This window comes from Typopeltis vanoorti, chromosome 6 (assembly GCF_054136105.1).
Source record: "Typopeltis vanoorti isolate ZY-2024b chromosome 6, IOZ_Tvanoo_1.0, whole genome shotgun sequence".
Taxonomy (NCBI): domain Eukaryota; kingdom Metazoa; phylum Arthropoda; class Arachnida; order Uropygi; family Thelyphonidae; genus Typopeltis; species Typopeltis vanoorti.
In genome coordinates, this window is record NC_143554.1 from 144152459 (window position 1) to 144168469 (window position 16011).

The 16011-nt window shown below is 36.0% G+C and overlaps 1 protein-coding gene across 2 annotated transcripts in view; it reads left to right on the plus strand.

Moving 5' to 3' along the window:
• Positions 1-16011, plus strand: part of LOC150106015 (uncharacterized) — a 387593-nt gene that overhangs the window by 48261 nt on the left and 323321 nt on the right. For both annotated transcript variants that reach the window (XM_090393743.1, XM_090393744.1), the window contains exon 3: positions 14193-14351. In XM_090393743.1, coding sequence (XP_090249869.1) covers positions 14193-14351 — 159 coding nt within the window. The remainder of the gene's footprint in view (positions 1-14192; positions 14352-16011) is intronic.

The following is a 16011-nucleotide window of genomic DNA, read 5'->3' on the forward strand; positions in this document are numbered from 1 at the left end:
TATCATATTTCCCGAAAATTGCCGAAATAATCTTTTTTTATTTAATTTTCGTTGATCATATGTAATAATGGCTATAACAGTAAATGTTAACAAACAGAAAAGCCATAGAGAAGGTGGGGCAACCGGGGTTCGTGGCCCTGGCACAGTCTTTCAGAGGTTTCAGGACACTCTTATATGTAAACGGTCAAAGCAAAAAATGAGTAAATAAAATTTCCTAAATGGAGGTCGACTGGAATTTCATGACTAGTGCATCTCTTGCCCTGAGCACTAAGCAGGGGTCACTATGGTATCATTTTGGCTAGGTTTCTGTTATATTTCAGGTTTTCTCAAAATATAAACAATATAATTAATGCAAACTTTATTTAACCAAACCTTATAGTATACAGTGAGTTTTACATACATCACACAATATTAACATTCCCAATCTCATTTAAATATTTTATTTATTAAATTAAACATTAATAGAAAACAAATGCAAATATTATTCGTTTGATTTTTAAAAAATACTTCAAATAGTTTTTATTTGTCATTTTTAAAATGAAACTTTAAGAAACATATAGCATTAATTGCCCGATCAGACAATCGTGATCTTCGCTTTGTAACAAATATACTTGGTATGGAAAAATTTCTTTCATTTTCTGTAGACGTTGGTCGAATTGTTAAGTGTGCATCTAAAAGCATCTTCAAGTTGGAAGTGAGAGAATGCGTTGCTTCATATAAGCTCATTTCATTCTTTAGAGAAGCAAATATTTTGTCTAGGGCTAGGCTTTGATGTCGAAATTGATATTGCTTTAGTCAATTAACTCTTCAGATCAGATTCTGATTTAATGTCAGAACTCTCTGTAAGAACATCCTTTATTTCTTTTATTGGAACTTCTGCTGTAAATGTACCTTTAAAAAAGTCTTTCCATTAATGACTTCACCAATTGTGCAATTTCATTCTTACTTGACAAGGCAAAAAATTCATCCTCTTCCATCTCACATAAACAATTAATGTTGCTCAAGTACTTTGTGAGAGACTCAAGATCACTATTTCTACGTTTAACCAAATCAAATTTTATTTCCTTTAAAAACATTTGGCTCATTGAAGAATTCTGTTTTTCTAAATTACTGAACAGCAACTTAAAAATTCCTTCACTTGTGAGAATATTACCTTCTCTGTTGCATAAGGCTTCAACTGCTAATCTTACAGGTTGTAAGCAATTCAACATACCTCTCAATATTTCATAATACTCTTCTTTCCATAAGTGATTGAGTTTCAGCTCTCATAAAACAGTCTTAATTGGATTTACATCATCATCATCAAATTCCTGCCATGTACCCTCAAGGGGTGTACAGGATATGAAAGTACTACATGAAAAAATTACATCATTACTAACTTCCTATCTACAATTTTCCTCCAAATCAGTCTGTTACTTGTCAAGACTCCAACATTATCAGATCTTATATTTCTATCGTCTAAGGAACTTTGTACCGTATCAATCCAACTATATCTTGGTCTTCCTCTGGGTCGTTTTCCTGCCAACCTGGCAGAGAACACTTGTTTTGCTAATCTTTCCTCTCCCATTCTATTTAAGTGACCATATACCACCTGAGATTAGCTCTGCTAACGCATTCCTGGATGCTGACAATGTCAAGTTCTTTAATAATATCCTCATTTTTAATATGCCATTGATGCCATCTGTTCACGCCTCTAATCTTTCTCAGGACTCTCATATCTGCGGTCTCTAGTCTTTGGTCAAGTGTTTTACTTCTGACCCAGCTCTCAGATCCATAAGTTAAAACTGTTTTGAACACTGTCTTGTATACAGCTTATTTAGTGTTCCGACTAATTTCTTTCTTATTCCATATGAATTTATTCAATTGACTTCCCACCATACCAGCTTTGCTGATTCTGTTGTCTATTTCTATATTTAATTTACCATCTTCAGTAAAAATCGTGCCTAAGTAGCTGAAATGTTTTACTTGTTCCACAGGTTCTCCATTCACAACACAGTTCACATTTTCAATGATTTTGCCTATTTTCATTGTCTTTGTCTTTTTATTGCTGACCTTCATACCATATCTATTACAACAACTATTCGATTTAGTCAGAGAATCTTGCAGACTTGTAGCGGATTTATTTAGAAGTATAACATCATGCGCATAAAGCAAAGAGCTGACATTAACATCTCCAATTTTGATATCAGGTTTAATACCACATTCCTTCATAATGTGATCCATATAGATAATGAATAACAGAGGGGATAATGTACATCGTTGTCTCACACCAGATTTAACATTAAACCATCTTCCTGTACTTCCTTCAATTCTAACTGCTGACTTACAACTCAAATAAAGACTAAGTATTGCTTGATATAATGCCCCATTGACACCATATAACTTCAGCGTATTGAATAGCTTCTCTCTTGGCACCTTGTCATATGCCTTTTCCAAATTGACAAAACTTAAATACAGATCTTTGTTATATTCCCATGCTTTCTCGACTATTTGTCGTAAAGTGAAGATCTGATCGTGACAGCCTCTATTTGGCCTGAATCCAGCTTATTCTTCACCAAACTTTTCTTCCACAATTCTTCTCAACCGTTTCTCAAGTATACTTGCATAGATCTTGCCAGGAACACTCAGTAGGGAAATACCTCTGTAATTCTCACATTCAGTTTTATTTCCCTTTTTATATATGGGTACTATGAGAGCTCTACTCCAATCATCGGGAATTCGTCCCTCTGTCCAGGCTTTCTGAACTATGCAGTTCAGCCACTATAAGACTTTTATACCACCATACTTCAGCATTTCTGGTCGAATATCATCTACTCCTGCTGCCTTTCCACATTTCAAGCGTTTGATGGCTTTTTCTACTTCAAGTGTGGATGTGTATTCCTGACTGCATGCCTGGTCAGTGTTTTTTTATCACTGTGCTGTCATCACTGCTTGTTTCATTTAGCAGTTTTTCAAAGTAATTACTCCATACTTCAAGGATATCTTTTTCTCCTGTTTTCATGTCACCTTTATCATCTCTAACTCCTTTTACAGCACTCTTTCCTCCATTCCTAAGCTTCTTCAACAACCTCCAGAATATTTTGCCACCTTCTTGATATTTATTTTCTATATTCTTGCCAAAGTCCTCCCATGACTTTTGCTTAGCTAGTTTTACACACTGTTTAGCTTTCTTACATTTGTCTCTGTATTCTGTAAGAGTAAAAGCTGACTTATTTGCCAGGAACTTTTGATATGCTTTCTTCTTTTCCTTCACTGCCTCTTTAACTTCCTGTGTCCACCAGGGAGTTCTGATTTTTTTATCCTTGCACACAACCTCACCACATGCCTCTCTGGCAGAATCAATCAATGTTTCCTTCAGAGTTTGCGACTGAATCTCCAAGGTTTGATTCCTGTTCTCAAACTCTTTCATTTTCTTTTCAATAATATTTCTGTATTTTAGTCTACAGTTCACATCTGAGAGCTACTCAACTTTTATTCGCTTTAAAACTTTCTTACATGTTATTCTTTTCAATATGAAATTCAATTTTATCCTGCTCAAGACTAAATAGTGATCACTTCCAATTTCAAATCCTCTGTACACTCTGGTGTCCTGCACCAGGGAGAAAACATCACTATCAACAATAACATAGTCAATGAGACTTTTCTTATTCCTAGCCTCTTCTCTCCATGTGAATTTGTGCACATTTTTATGTTGGAACATGGTGTTAGTAATAACCAGTCCATGTCCTGAGCAGAAATCCAACAGATATTTGCCATTATTATTAGCTTTGCTCTTTTCTCCAAATTTTCCCAAAATATTTTTGTATGTCTCACAATCATTTCCTACTTTGCTATTTAGATCCCCAACAAGGACCAACTTTTCCTTTTTCATTGTGTCAGTTGCTTTTTCTAAAGCCTCAAAAAATTCCTCCACTTCTACCTTAGTAGACCCTTCTGTGGGACCATAGGCACAAATAAGTCTCATTGTCCAGTTCCCCATTCTCATATTTGCTCACATTACTCTACTTGAGACTGACTGCCATCCAAGAAGACTAGAGTCGTATTTTGTGTTGAATACTATGGCTACTCCTTCTTTTCCTTGATGGTCATTGCCTGAATATAACATTTTGTATTTATTGCTCAGAATTGGATTTATGATCTTTAAAAATCTCTGTATCATTCTCTCCAGTGTGTTCCAGCATGTTTTACAGTCCAAAATGACTACTCGTTCCCTCGTTTCACTCTTGGTTATTTCCTGCTGCAAAAGAGAATTTTTTACTGGAGAATATTTAAATATTTTCATAATTCTTCATACGCTGCTAATTGCCGAAGATAGATCATCTCGTGAGAACTAGGATCCAGAGTTGGGTTGAGAACAATGGTATAATCTTTGATGGACAGCATGGATTTGCTAAAGGGAGGTCATGTTTTAGTAATCTACTTACTTATTACAATAAAGTGACTGCTTCCTTGGACAGAGGAGAAGGATACACAGTAATATACTTGGATTTCGCAAAAGCTTTTGATAGAGTACCTCATGATAAGTTGACCGTCAAACTAGAGCAGATGGGGTTGGATATTAGATTAGTGCATTGGATTGGAGACTGGCTATCTGATAGGTATCAACAAGTTGTGTATGGGGGCGCAATATCCAGGAAAAGGAAAGTTACTAGTGGAGTGCCTCAGGGGTCTGTTTTAGGGCCATTACTATTTAACTTATATATTAATGATATTGGCGAAGATTTGGATGGAGATATTCAGTTGTTTGCAGATGATGCAAAGTTGGGACGAACCATAATGAGTAGTGAAGATGTTGTGCAAGAAGACTTTAATAAATTGAGTGATTGGGCAAGCAAATGGGGATGTGAGTTCAATGTTGCAAAATGTAGATTTTATAATTTGGAAAACAAAGATGGGATGCAGAATTTATGCTTGGTGAGAATATATTGTTGGAAGTAGAGGAAATAAGAGATCTGGGGGTGATAGTGGATAAGGATCTAAAATTTAGGGGACACATCGCCAAAATTGTGAAGACAACACAAAGACTTCTGGGAATGATGCGGCGGACACTGACGTGTAGAAGTAGGAAGATTCTTGTTCCATTGTATAATGCTTTGATTAGGCCACACATGGACTATTGTGCCCAGATTTGGTCACCTGGTTTTCAGAAGGATGAAGAGATGTTGGAAAGGATCCAAAGGCGACTGACTAAGGTAGTTTCTGACCTCTGGAATGTCGAGTATGAGGAAAGATTGAAAAGATGTAATTTTCAGAGTCTAGTGGAGAGAAGGAAGAGGGGAGATATGATAGAGACCTACAAGTTGGTAAGGGGTTGTTATAGGATCAATGGTGGAGAAGTTCTACAGAGAATAGTGGGAGATCAGGGGAGAACCAGAGGTCATCCCTGGAAACTGTATAAAGAGGGTGTGAGGAGGGGAGTGAGAGGAAGGTTTTTTCGTGCAGAGTTGTGAGTGATTGGAATGCCTTGCCTGAGAGTGTGGTGTCTGCAAGGAGTTTGAATGTGTTTAAGACAAGGCATGATGAGATGTGTGTGAGATAAAAGGACCTCCTAGATGAGTCTTTGACTCCATGAGGTCTTGTTTAATAATAATAATAATAATTTTCCAAATTTTTCCATAACAGCTGCACCGTCACTTGTAATTGCAACTGCATCACTTTCAAGTTTTAACTGAAAGTTTTCTAATCTTTCCTGAAGCAAGGATAACACTTTTTCCACAGGACAGTTCCCATGTATTCTTATAAAACCAAGGTTCATAGAGGTCTCATTGCAGTATACGTGAACATTCATGTATCTGCGATTCTTGCAACTGATCCACTCTTCTATTGAACTACTCAGTTTTTTATTATCACATTTGAATACTTCCAATTTCTGGATATACAGTTGTTTCACCCTACTATAACAATTATGTATTAGTGTCATAACTGAAGATGGACTTCTTGGCAACTTCATTCCTTTGCTTGTGAAACTTTTCCTAATAAACTCAATTTTTGTGATGGTGTTGACTGATATCCCATCCAAGGCTGCAATTTGCTTACGGTTTCTTCTAAATCCAGTCCCTTGACATAATGTAAAATTGTCATTTATCTCTTAGAAGATGAAGGCATTGGCTCATCATTATTCAATTCAGACTGTTTTTTCCTTTTCATTCCATGAATGTATACTAGGTGCCTATGTAGAACGCTGCAAAGGTCTACATAGGCACCTAGTATACATTGCAAAGTTTTGGAGCATATCTGGCAACGAGCTGATTCGTTATCTTAATCTTTTCTAAAATATTCTCAACATTCTTTATACTCTTTACTCATTGTGACGGCAATCTATAAAAAAATATTAAAATAGGAACGTGAATGTGCTCACACATTAGAAATGCTCTCTCTCTCTCTCTCGTATCGTTTCTCCACAGGAGTAAGAAATAACAAAAGGCTCCCTGTATCCAGTGTTCTAGCTTAAGAAAGTCTCGCATTTGAAGAGAACAGTGGTGATTTATTGCTAACCAGAATAAATTGATAAGCACAACAAAAGCCCAACTCGAGTATTCTACTTTTACCATGAGTTATCTTGGTCTTGGACTACCTGCAGGGTCAGCTGGACTTGCATTACGTGCAGGCACAAACTTGACTTATTTGTCTGTTTGCTTACTTGGGAAATGGAGTAAAACCAGGTTTAAAATAGTTTGGTATCTTTAACATATATATGTGTGTATATATATATATATATATATATATATTGTTGAAATTAGGATTTACTCGGGATGTATACATTTATAAAAATAAATTTAACTGACTAGAACCCGAGAAACTATAACAAAAACCTTTAATACATCACAACTATCTCATGTAGTTGTGATGTATTAAAGGTTTTTGTTATACTTTCTCGGGTTCTAGTCAGTTAAATTTATTTTTATAAATATATATATATACGTATGTATATATATATATATTTTTTTTTTTATAAATACTAATGCTTGAGTTGGAATATGAAATATTTACTGTTAGAACATTTTAAATAAATTTCTTTTGCGAACCAGTTCATTTTATTTCAGACAATCTATAAAAAAAGATTAAAATATGTATTTATTAAAAATTTTCCCGATTTCCCGACCAAATTTTCTCGGGATTTGGGAACGGGAAATGAAAAAAAATTCCCGAGAATGGGCGGGAGGGAATTCCTGCACGGAAACCCTAGGCAAAAGTAATGCCCAACAGCATTAGCAGTTAAACAGAAGGCTTGACTGCCAGTTGAACAGGAGGAAAGTTTACTGCATTTCATTCTTATGAAGTCTGCTTTGGTTCAGTAACTTTTTTACATGTTTCTGGTCATTGTTTAAGCTGAATGAGAAGCTGGAGTTTTTAATTTAAGCCAATGAACATAATCTATATTTTTATCATTGATGGCAGAGGCACATATTTTTTGAGAACCAAGGCTTGGATACAGGTCAGGGGGTTTGAAGTGGAGTAGGGAATGAAGCCTCTCATTCCAGTGAGGATTATTTTGGTTATTAGTTCAGCGCAGGTGTTTGGACCTGGAGAGCAAAAGCAGTAATCTGACCATGGAAAAATGGCATAAATATTCCAGAGGTGATAGTTCACATAATTATAGCACCGATGAGACTTAGATTGGCTGTGAGTAGGACAAACTGTAAAGAATAACATTGTGATCAGAGTTGCCATTGAGAGAGCAGATTTCCACAGTGTATTTGTGAGAGAGGCTGGTTAAGAAAAGGTCAAGAATGTTTGTAGAATGATGAGGATTATCTGGTATTTTAGGTGGTAGATTGACTATTTGTGTTAGATTATGATTGATGGCAGATGATTCAGCTTCCCTTCCAGCTTGTTATGTGAAGTTGGGAGTAGGAGAACCAGTTTGTGTTATGGATGTTAAAATCCCTAAGGTGGACAATCTCACAATTTGAGCGATTACTTTGTAAGAAATCAGTTTTTTGTGATAGGTAGTCAAACAGGGCAGCAGGATTGTCAGAATTAGGAGAGCAGTAAAGTCAAAAAATGAAGGCTATAAAGTGAAGTAAGGAAATCTTGAGCAAGAGCAGATCAAAAAGTGAGGCTTCCAAGTTGGATAGTCTTTGACAAGGGATATCAGATTTCACAAAAGCATGTGTTCTGCCCTTTTTTGCAGAATACGCAATGCAGGATATAGTTACGATAGTTGAAGTGGACTGTGGTTGTGGAGGATGCTAATGGAGGTTCTGCTGGGAAAAAGAGATCAGGTTTTGATGCCTTTAAGTGGTGGTATAATGTTTCACTAATGTTTGTATTAATGCCTTGAATGTTGGTGAAATGAATTTGGAAATATTTTTTATTGAATGTTATTTTGGTTGGGTTTGGGCATATTTTTATTATTTGTTCCAATTTTTTTTTTTTTTTTTTTTGATAACACCTCAATGTTATATTTTTCATATTTTTAGATTTTATTTGTTATTTTTATGGGAAGTTTTTTTTTTTTTTTGCTGTATCCATAGTTAAAATGCTAGTATTTTTATAATTGACTTTTATGTGTAGGGTGGTTGATTAAGGAAACAAAAAAAATAGTGGCATCCAGCTGGAGTGAGGGATCTGTGTACATAACTCACACACACAGAGTGTCCAGACAGACTCCAGTCCAAGTGTGGCCTCGGACAGTGTCCCCTGCATAACCATTTACCAAGTCTCCATCCAGGCATGACCTGTCATGGTAAGTGGCAGCAGGATTATTCGCCAGTTGATCAAGAAGCCTCCAACAGATGCATCACCTTCTAGTTCAGTCCCATACACTATCTGGTGGCCAGCCCGTGGAAAACTATTTTACTTCTGTGCCCTCAAATCGAGCAGAAATTGGCATCTTAGTTGAATAATGATAATATAGTAATGAGTATGCCCAGCAAGGCCATCATGCAAATTGCATGTGAGAAGAAAGGGGGAACATAAACTGAATATCCTACTCTGTGGATGAAACATGGCAGAAGCCAAATCCCTAATATCATTAGTTGTAAACAATTAAAATAGTTTTAGACTAAATATAGAGCTCTACAGCACAATGCTGATCATTTGACTTCTTCTGAATTTTACTTTGTTATGTGCTTTTGTTACTACTCTTTGATGTCTTTGTAATAGTCATCCTTTCATCCATATTACTAACTTCTTATCTGTTGTTTAAGAGATACTTGTGCCATGAGAGGGTTCATTAAATTAACATCAGAAAACACAAGGTATTAGTAATGCCCTTTTTGACCACATATTTCATCCTGAATGTTACAGGTCATTATCAGTGAAGAAGTTGATTTGAAGAAGTAAGAGCTGTAGGCCATAATGCAAAAACAATGCAGTGGTATAATTGAGGAAATATTGATAATTCATCAGCTATTTTAAAAAAAAAAAAATCATGTGTGATTAAAATAAGACTTTCCCATATCTTAAATAAAGAAAAAAGCACTTGTTCTGATTTAAATTCGGATGGTAAAGTAATACCCCAATGCTTTTGTCATATGAAAACAATGGAATGGTATAACTGATGAAATATTGATAATTCATCAAGTGTTTTTTTTTTTTTTTAAATATTGATCTATGATTAAAATAAGACTTTCTCATATCATAGATAAAGAGAAAGGCAGTTGTTCTGATTTAAATTCAGATGGTAAAGTAACGCCTCAGTACTTTCTTTAAACAAGCATTCAAATTTACTGTTGTTAATATAAGATTGGTATTCTTGTATTCTCTTTTCTGCAGAGCATCCACTATGTCCAAAATAAGAATGATGGCAGGCACAAGGAACTCGTTAGACACCATGGATAGCTAGAGGAGACCATTTATCTTTTGAAGATGGAAACCATGCTGATAATTTGTTGATGTGAAGAAAAGTAACTACTATATTGTATTTCTTAGAATTCTGGAAATGGGTTCTGAGATGACAGAAATATATGGGATTGTAACTTGACATACTGTTTCCTTGTTATTTGAGCTAGGAATTAAATGATGATGATGGGTGGTCCTTTGTTTTTGAGAAGCCATTGAGTTTCATATATTGTTTGATGTTCAAGAGTTTGTGCTGTAATAGTTAAGGTGTTGAACAAATAGTATGAGCATGTTGCAATAAAGTTTTTATAATTCCAGTCTTCTGCAAAGGATTGTGAGCTGATTGCTGTTGATCGTAGCATTCATTGAAAATAGGCTTTCAATAAACGGAAGTAATTAATTCACCTGATGGTGAGTGAAGGAGTAGAATATCTGAAAAGAAGAATTCGTTGTTTTTTAGTAAATTGAATTCATGGATGTAGATTGTTTATATTAGATAAAAAAAGTAGGTAATGTCTTCAGGGCGTGATAGCAAAAATGTCGTATATATAATGAACCCAAAATGAAGGATGAAGGTGTATGGATGAGAAAAGGGTGTCTTCTAAATATTCTAAATAAAAGTTAGCAAGTGCAGGGAAGAGTGAACTTCCCATTGCAGTTCCTTCAACTTGACTGCAAAACTGATTATAACAAATAACATATCCAGAGTGCATAACAGAGTCAAATAATTTCACTATATATCCTGTGGAAATTACTATGAAAGTAGATCTCTGTAGTGTATCCTGAAGAGTACATTTGTGAAGAGAAATTATATTCAGCTCTTACTTTTTCATTATTATTATCATCTGACCTCCATGGAGTCAGAGACTCATTGTGGGAGGTACACACTATTGCAGACAATGCTCATCCAACTGTGCCTTAAACTGATTTAATTTGTCTACATTCACAACACACTCAAACAATGCATTCCACTCACCAACCAATCTCCATACAAAGAACCTGTGCCTTACTCCTCTGCTCACATCCTCTTTATAGAGTTTCCAGCCATGGCTTTTGTTCTACCCCCCCCCCCCCCTCCCATTCTATCTGCTCCATTTCAACCTGATAACAACCCTGATTAGCATATATGTCTCATAATATATCCCCAACCCTTCCTTCTATTCACGAGACTTTGCAACTTACATTTCTCCAATCTGTCCTCGTACTCCACATTCCAAAGACTAGTGACTTTGTTAATCTTCTCTGGATCCCTTCCAACATATCCTTGTCGCCATGAATACCTGGTGACAAAATCTATGCACAATAATCCATATGAGGCCTGATCAAGGCCTTATAAATGGCATCATAACCTCTCTATTTCTGCATGTCGGGGTCCTCTGCATCATTGCCATTGTCTGATGTCATGTGTTCATAATTTGTGCAATGTTGCCCCTGAATTTCATGCCCTTGTCCACCATCACTCCTACATCTCTCATCCCTTCTATTTCCTTTAAAGTTTCTCCACCAAGTGTATACTTTGCATCCCATCATTGCTTACCAAATCTCAAAACTTGACATTTTGCAACATTGAATTGACAGTTCCACTTACCTGCCCATTCGTGCAATCTATTTTCAAGTTCTCCTGTAAGACCTCACTCACCAGTATCTTCTGCTTAGTTACCATTCCACCATTTTTATCCATTAACATCATCTTATCATGATCATTCTTCTTTCTACTTGTCGCATATCTAAAAAACTTCTGTAGGGTTTTTCTTCACCTGATTTGCAAATTTTTGCTCATACTGCACTTTTGCCTTACTAACTGATTCACTCTCCTTGCTTGTTCTTTATACTCTTCATGTAACTGATTATTACCATTATACATCCTGTACTGCCTCCAAAGTACCCTCTTCTTCTAGATTTCATGCTTAAGCTCATCATTTATCCATTTTACTCCTATCTTATTCAGCCTTTTTACCTTTGGAATACATTCACACATTGATGCTGTTATGTATTTCTTTATCATTTTCTAAGCAGCATTAATTCCCTTATGACTCAACTCTTCTTTCCATGCTATAGCTCCAAGTTGTCTCCTAAACTTGTCATAATCACCAGCCTTATAATTCCACATATATCCTTTCCTCACAAAAGTCTGCATAAATTGTTATTGAGAGTCATAATCACTCTCAGTAACTGGAGGAAAGTGTGAAACTTCACTCACAATTACATCCTCTGATGAAATGATCAGATCTAAAACTCTCGATCCTCGTGTGCTCTCCTTTGTGCTTCCTGAGATGGTTATCTCTCAAGAACTTAAGGGATTCATGAAATAAAAAGCCAAAAGGCTTCACTTCAGTGATGTTAAAATATTTAAATTAAGGGGATATTTAATCCCACATTATATCAAAGCCTAATAAGAAAACTCTAAGATAGAAATCAAAGAGTTTCATGCCGAATATAGCAAACTATAAAAGTTCGGCGAGTCCAAGCATGAGCAAACACCTGGGTGGTACAATACCAGGAAACTCATTGTAAAGGTGGATAAAGCTAGGCTCTCTATTCTTAGTATTTGCACTAATGTAAACTCATCCCCTATGAGAGGTATGTTGTTTTACATTAAGGGAGATCACTACCCAGACCAGTTTCAACCTTTATTGAGGTCTCATCAGTGAGTAGGTAGACCAAACAATACCAAGATTATAGTTGTTTTGGATTCAGATTAAGGTCTAGGTAGTGACCTATCTCTCTTAATGTAAAACAACATACATCTCCTAGGGGATGAGTTTTACTTTAGGGCAAATACTAAGAATAGCGATCCTAGCTTTATCCACCTTTACAATGAGTTGCCGGTATTGTACCACCCAGATGTTTGCTCACGCTTGGACTCACCGAACTTTTATAGTTTGCTATATTCGGCCTGAAACTCTTTGATTTCTATCTTAGAGTTTTCTTATTTGGCTTTGAAATAATGTGGAATTAAATATCCACCTAAATTTAAATATTTTAAAATCGTCGAAGTGAAGCCTTTTGGCTCTTTCTTTCATTAATTTATCTGTGCCTTTTTGACAGCTCATACTGTAAAGTATTAAAGCTATTATCACTATATTCTTGATATTATTTAGTCTACCTATTCACTGATGAGCCAGTGGCGGCCCATGAAGTTTTAAGTGGGAGTGCTGCCTATACAAAATAATTTTAAAAAATTCTTTTTTTTCCTAATCAGTAATTTATTAATAAATAATCTGTAGATTTATTTATTAATAAATAAATCTACAGATTCATTTATTAATAAATTGGTTACTAATTAGGAAAAACAGAATGATTTTTTTAAAAATTTTGTATAGGCAGCATCCCCACTTAAAACTTCACGGGCCGCCACTGGATGAGACCTCAATAAAGGTTGAAACCTGTCTGGATAGTGACATGTAAAATTAATGTAAAACAACATACATCTCTTAGGGGATGAGTTTTACATTAGGGCAAATACTAAGAATAGCGATCCTAGCTTTATCCACCTTTACAATGAGTTGCCCGATATTTTACCACCCAGGTGTTTACTCACGCTTTGACTCTCCAAACTTTTATAGTTTGCTATATTCGGCCTGAAACTCTTTGATTTCTATCTTAGAGTTTTCTTATTCGGCTTTGAAATAATGTAGGATTAAATATCCTCTTAATTTAAATATTAAGGAATTCATTTTCCTTATTCCCAAATGCTAACTCTTTATTCCAATCTATACTGCCATAATTAAAGTCACCCATAATAATTAGCTTCCCTTTGGTCAATATTCCAAGTTGTTTATACATTTCTTCATCACCACCCTTCATATTTTAGGGCCTATAGCAATGTTCAACTAAATATGACTTCCTATGAACCTCCACGTTACACCACACCACCTTATAACCATTGCCTCTATTTCCTTCTTTCATGTCTATCTTATGTAGTTCCCCTATTATCTTCAGCAGCACTCCCCCCCTCCCTTCTTGTCCTTTCTAACCTTGCAAAAAAATACCGTATCCTTCCATTTCTATTCCGTTTAGAATATCATCTTCATTCAGCCATGTCTCACTTATTCCAGTGATTTTCTGGCTAATAAACTCATTCAGTGAAACCATTTCATCTCTCTTATTTCTGATACGTCTGTCATTTTGTAAACACAGTAATTCATTTTTAGGTCTATAATCATATATGAGTCCATTGTTTGTGTTCTACTTAGTAATTAACTATTGTTGCCACTGATGATCGCCTGTAAACTGAGGCTGAAATATATATATATGGTCATAAATAATATTGCTGATCCCTTGTGTTTTTTCAACTTAATTTAAAGAAAGCTTCATATACATCTTAATTTGCTCCAATTTACACAGAGATTTGTGAAATACCCCTTCAAATGCATTTGAAATGGTATATTTTTTTGTTTTCTTAGATCCATGAACAGTCTTGTGGTCGTACTACTGTTCAATGTCAAAATTGTAATGCTAATCTTCTCCGCAAGAAGTATAAGGAACACTTAAATTCAGGATGTCCTTCGCTTCTTGTGACTTGTTCCTTCTGTAAAATTCAGTTTGCTGAATGTAGCATTCAGGTAAGCTGTTAAAATAATTGATAACAGTAAAAATTGTGAAAAAATTACTAACAGTGAATTGGTAAAATATTATTCTTAAAGTTTTAAGTAATGATTATGCAGAAACACATCATTATAAACTATAATCTCTCCTGTCTAGTTGCTTAATCTGTACAAATCTCAAATTTTCCAACCTTGGAATACTGCTCTCACATTTGTGGTGGTACACCTGAGACTTCTATAAATATTGTTGATGCAGTCCAAAATAAAGTAGATCTGTTGATTGATGGCCTTCTCTTATGGACACTCTTCGTCATCTGTCCCATATATGAGCATTTTCTAAATTGTGTCTTCAGATATTTCTGTATGTTCTACGTATTGTTTAATTTATATGTGGTAATGATATTGGGGACAAGCTTAACTGCAGATATGCAGCTGTTTACTGATGATGCAAAGTTGGGCAGAGAACTACGAGGAGAGTACAGCAGACATTGTGACTTTGCAGGTGTATCTCAATAAGCTGTGTGTGACTGTGTGAATGGACAAGTATGTTGCAAAGTCTTGAAATTTGGTAGGCAAGGTTGTACAGATTAAGCAACTAGGCAGGAGAGTGATGTAGAGAATACAGTCTTGGAGAAAGTTTGAAGCAGGTAGAAGAGATGGGAGATCTCTGAGTGATGGTGGACACAGACTTGAAGTTTAGGGGTCACACTGCTGAAATTGTGAGAACATCAGATTGGATTATGGCAGTGTTGAAGATGACCTTGAAATGCAGAAGCAAAAAGGTTATTGTTTCTTTATACACTCAATGGACAAAACATTATAGATATATACCTAATAGCATGTCAGTCCTCTTTCATGAATAACAGCCTGTACTCTCCAATTATCAGTTGTACCGAACTGACAAATTAATTCCGGCCATGCCTGTTGCAGCATTGTCCACAATGCCTTTGACATGGGTCCCGGATACATGATCTGATGTCTCGCTCCAAGGCATCTGAGAGAGATTCCATTGGATTTAAATCCAGGGACCTTGGGGGGGGGGGCTACTGGATTTTCCCAAACTCAGATGAGTGTTCTTCGAGCCATGCCTCAGTCATTGTGGCTGTGTGGGCTGTGCAAAGGCCATGAGAGTGTGTAGGTGATTTAACACACTTTCCATTCCTTAAATGAATTCCTTTCCATTTCCTTAAATTAATAGACACATTCATTTAAGGACCTCTCCAGACACACTAAACAATCACAAAGCCGACCAGTTTTGATGGCCCCGACACCACACGAGGCACGATGCTTAATGACGAGCTGTCAACAGTCATACACAATTAAGGCATCAACTCCCATAACCCACGGTATACAGGGTATGCTGTAACATTCACTCACATGCTGCTTGGACCTCCAACATTGAAACTGATGTGATGCGATTTGTGCTGCTGTTGCCCTGCAGTTGGTCTGTATGAGCTTGAACAGTCTATGTTGACCCGAATCATCAATGGCATGTGGTGTGGTTGGCCACTACTTGCTCGCTGGGCATTGATACATCCATTGATAATATACTAGCAGTAGATACAGTTACCCTCAAGAACCGTAGGTAGAATGACCCATCTGTCTTGCACCAATATATCAAAGTCAATAGGATTGCCACATTTACCCATGTTCATCGATTTTGATACACTGTTGGGAA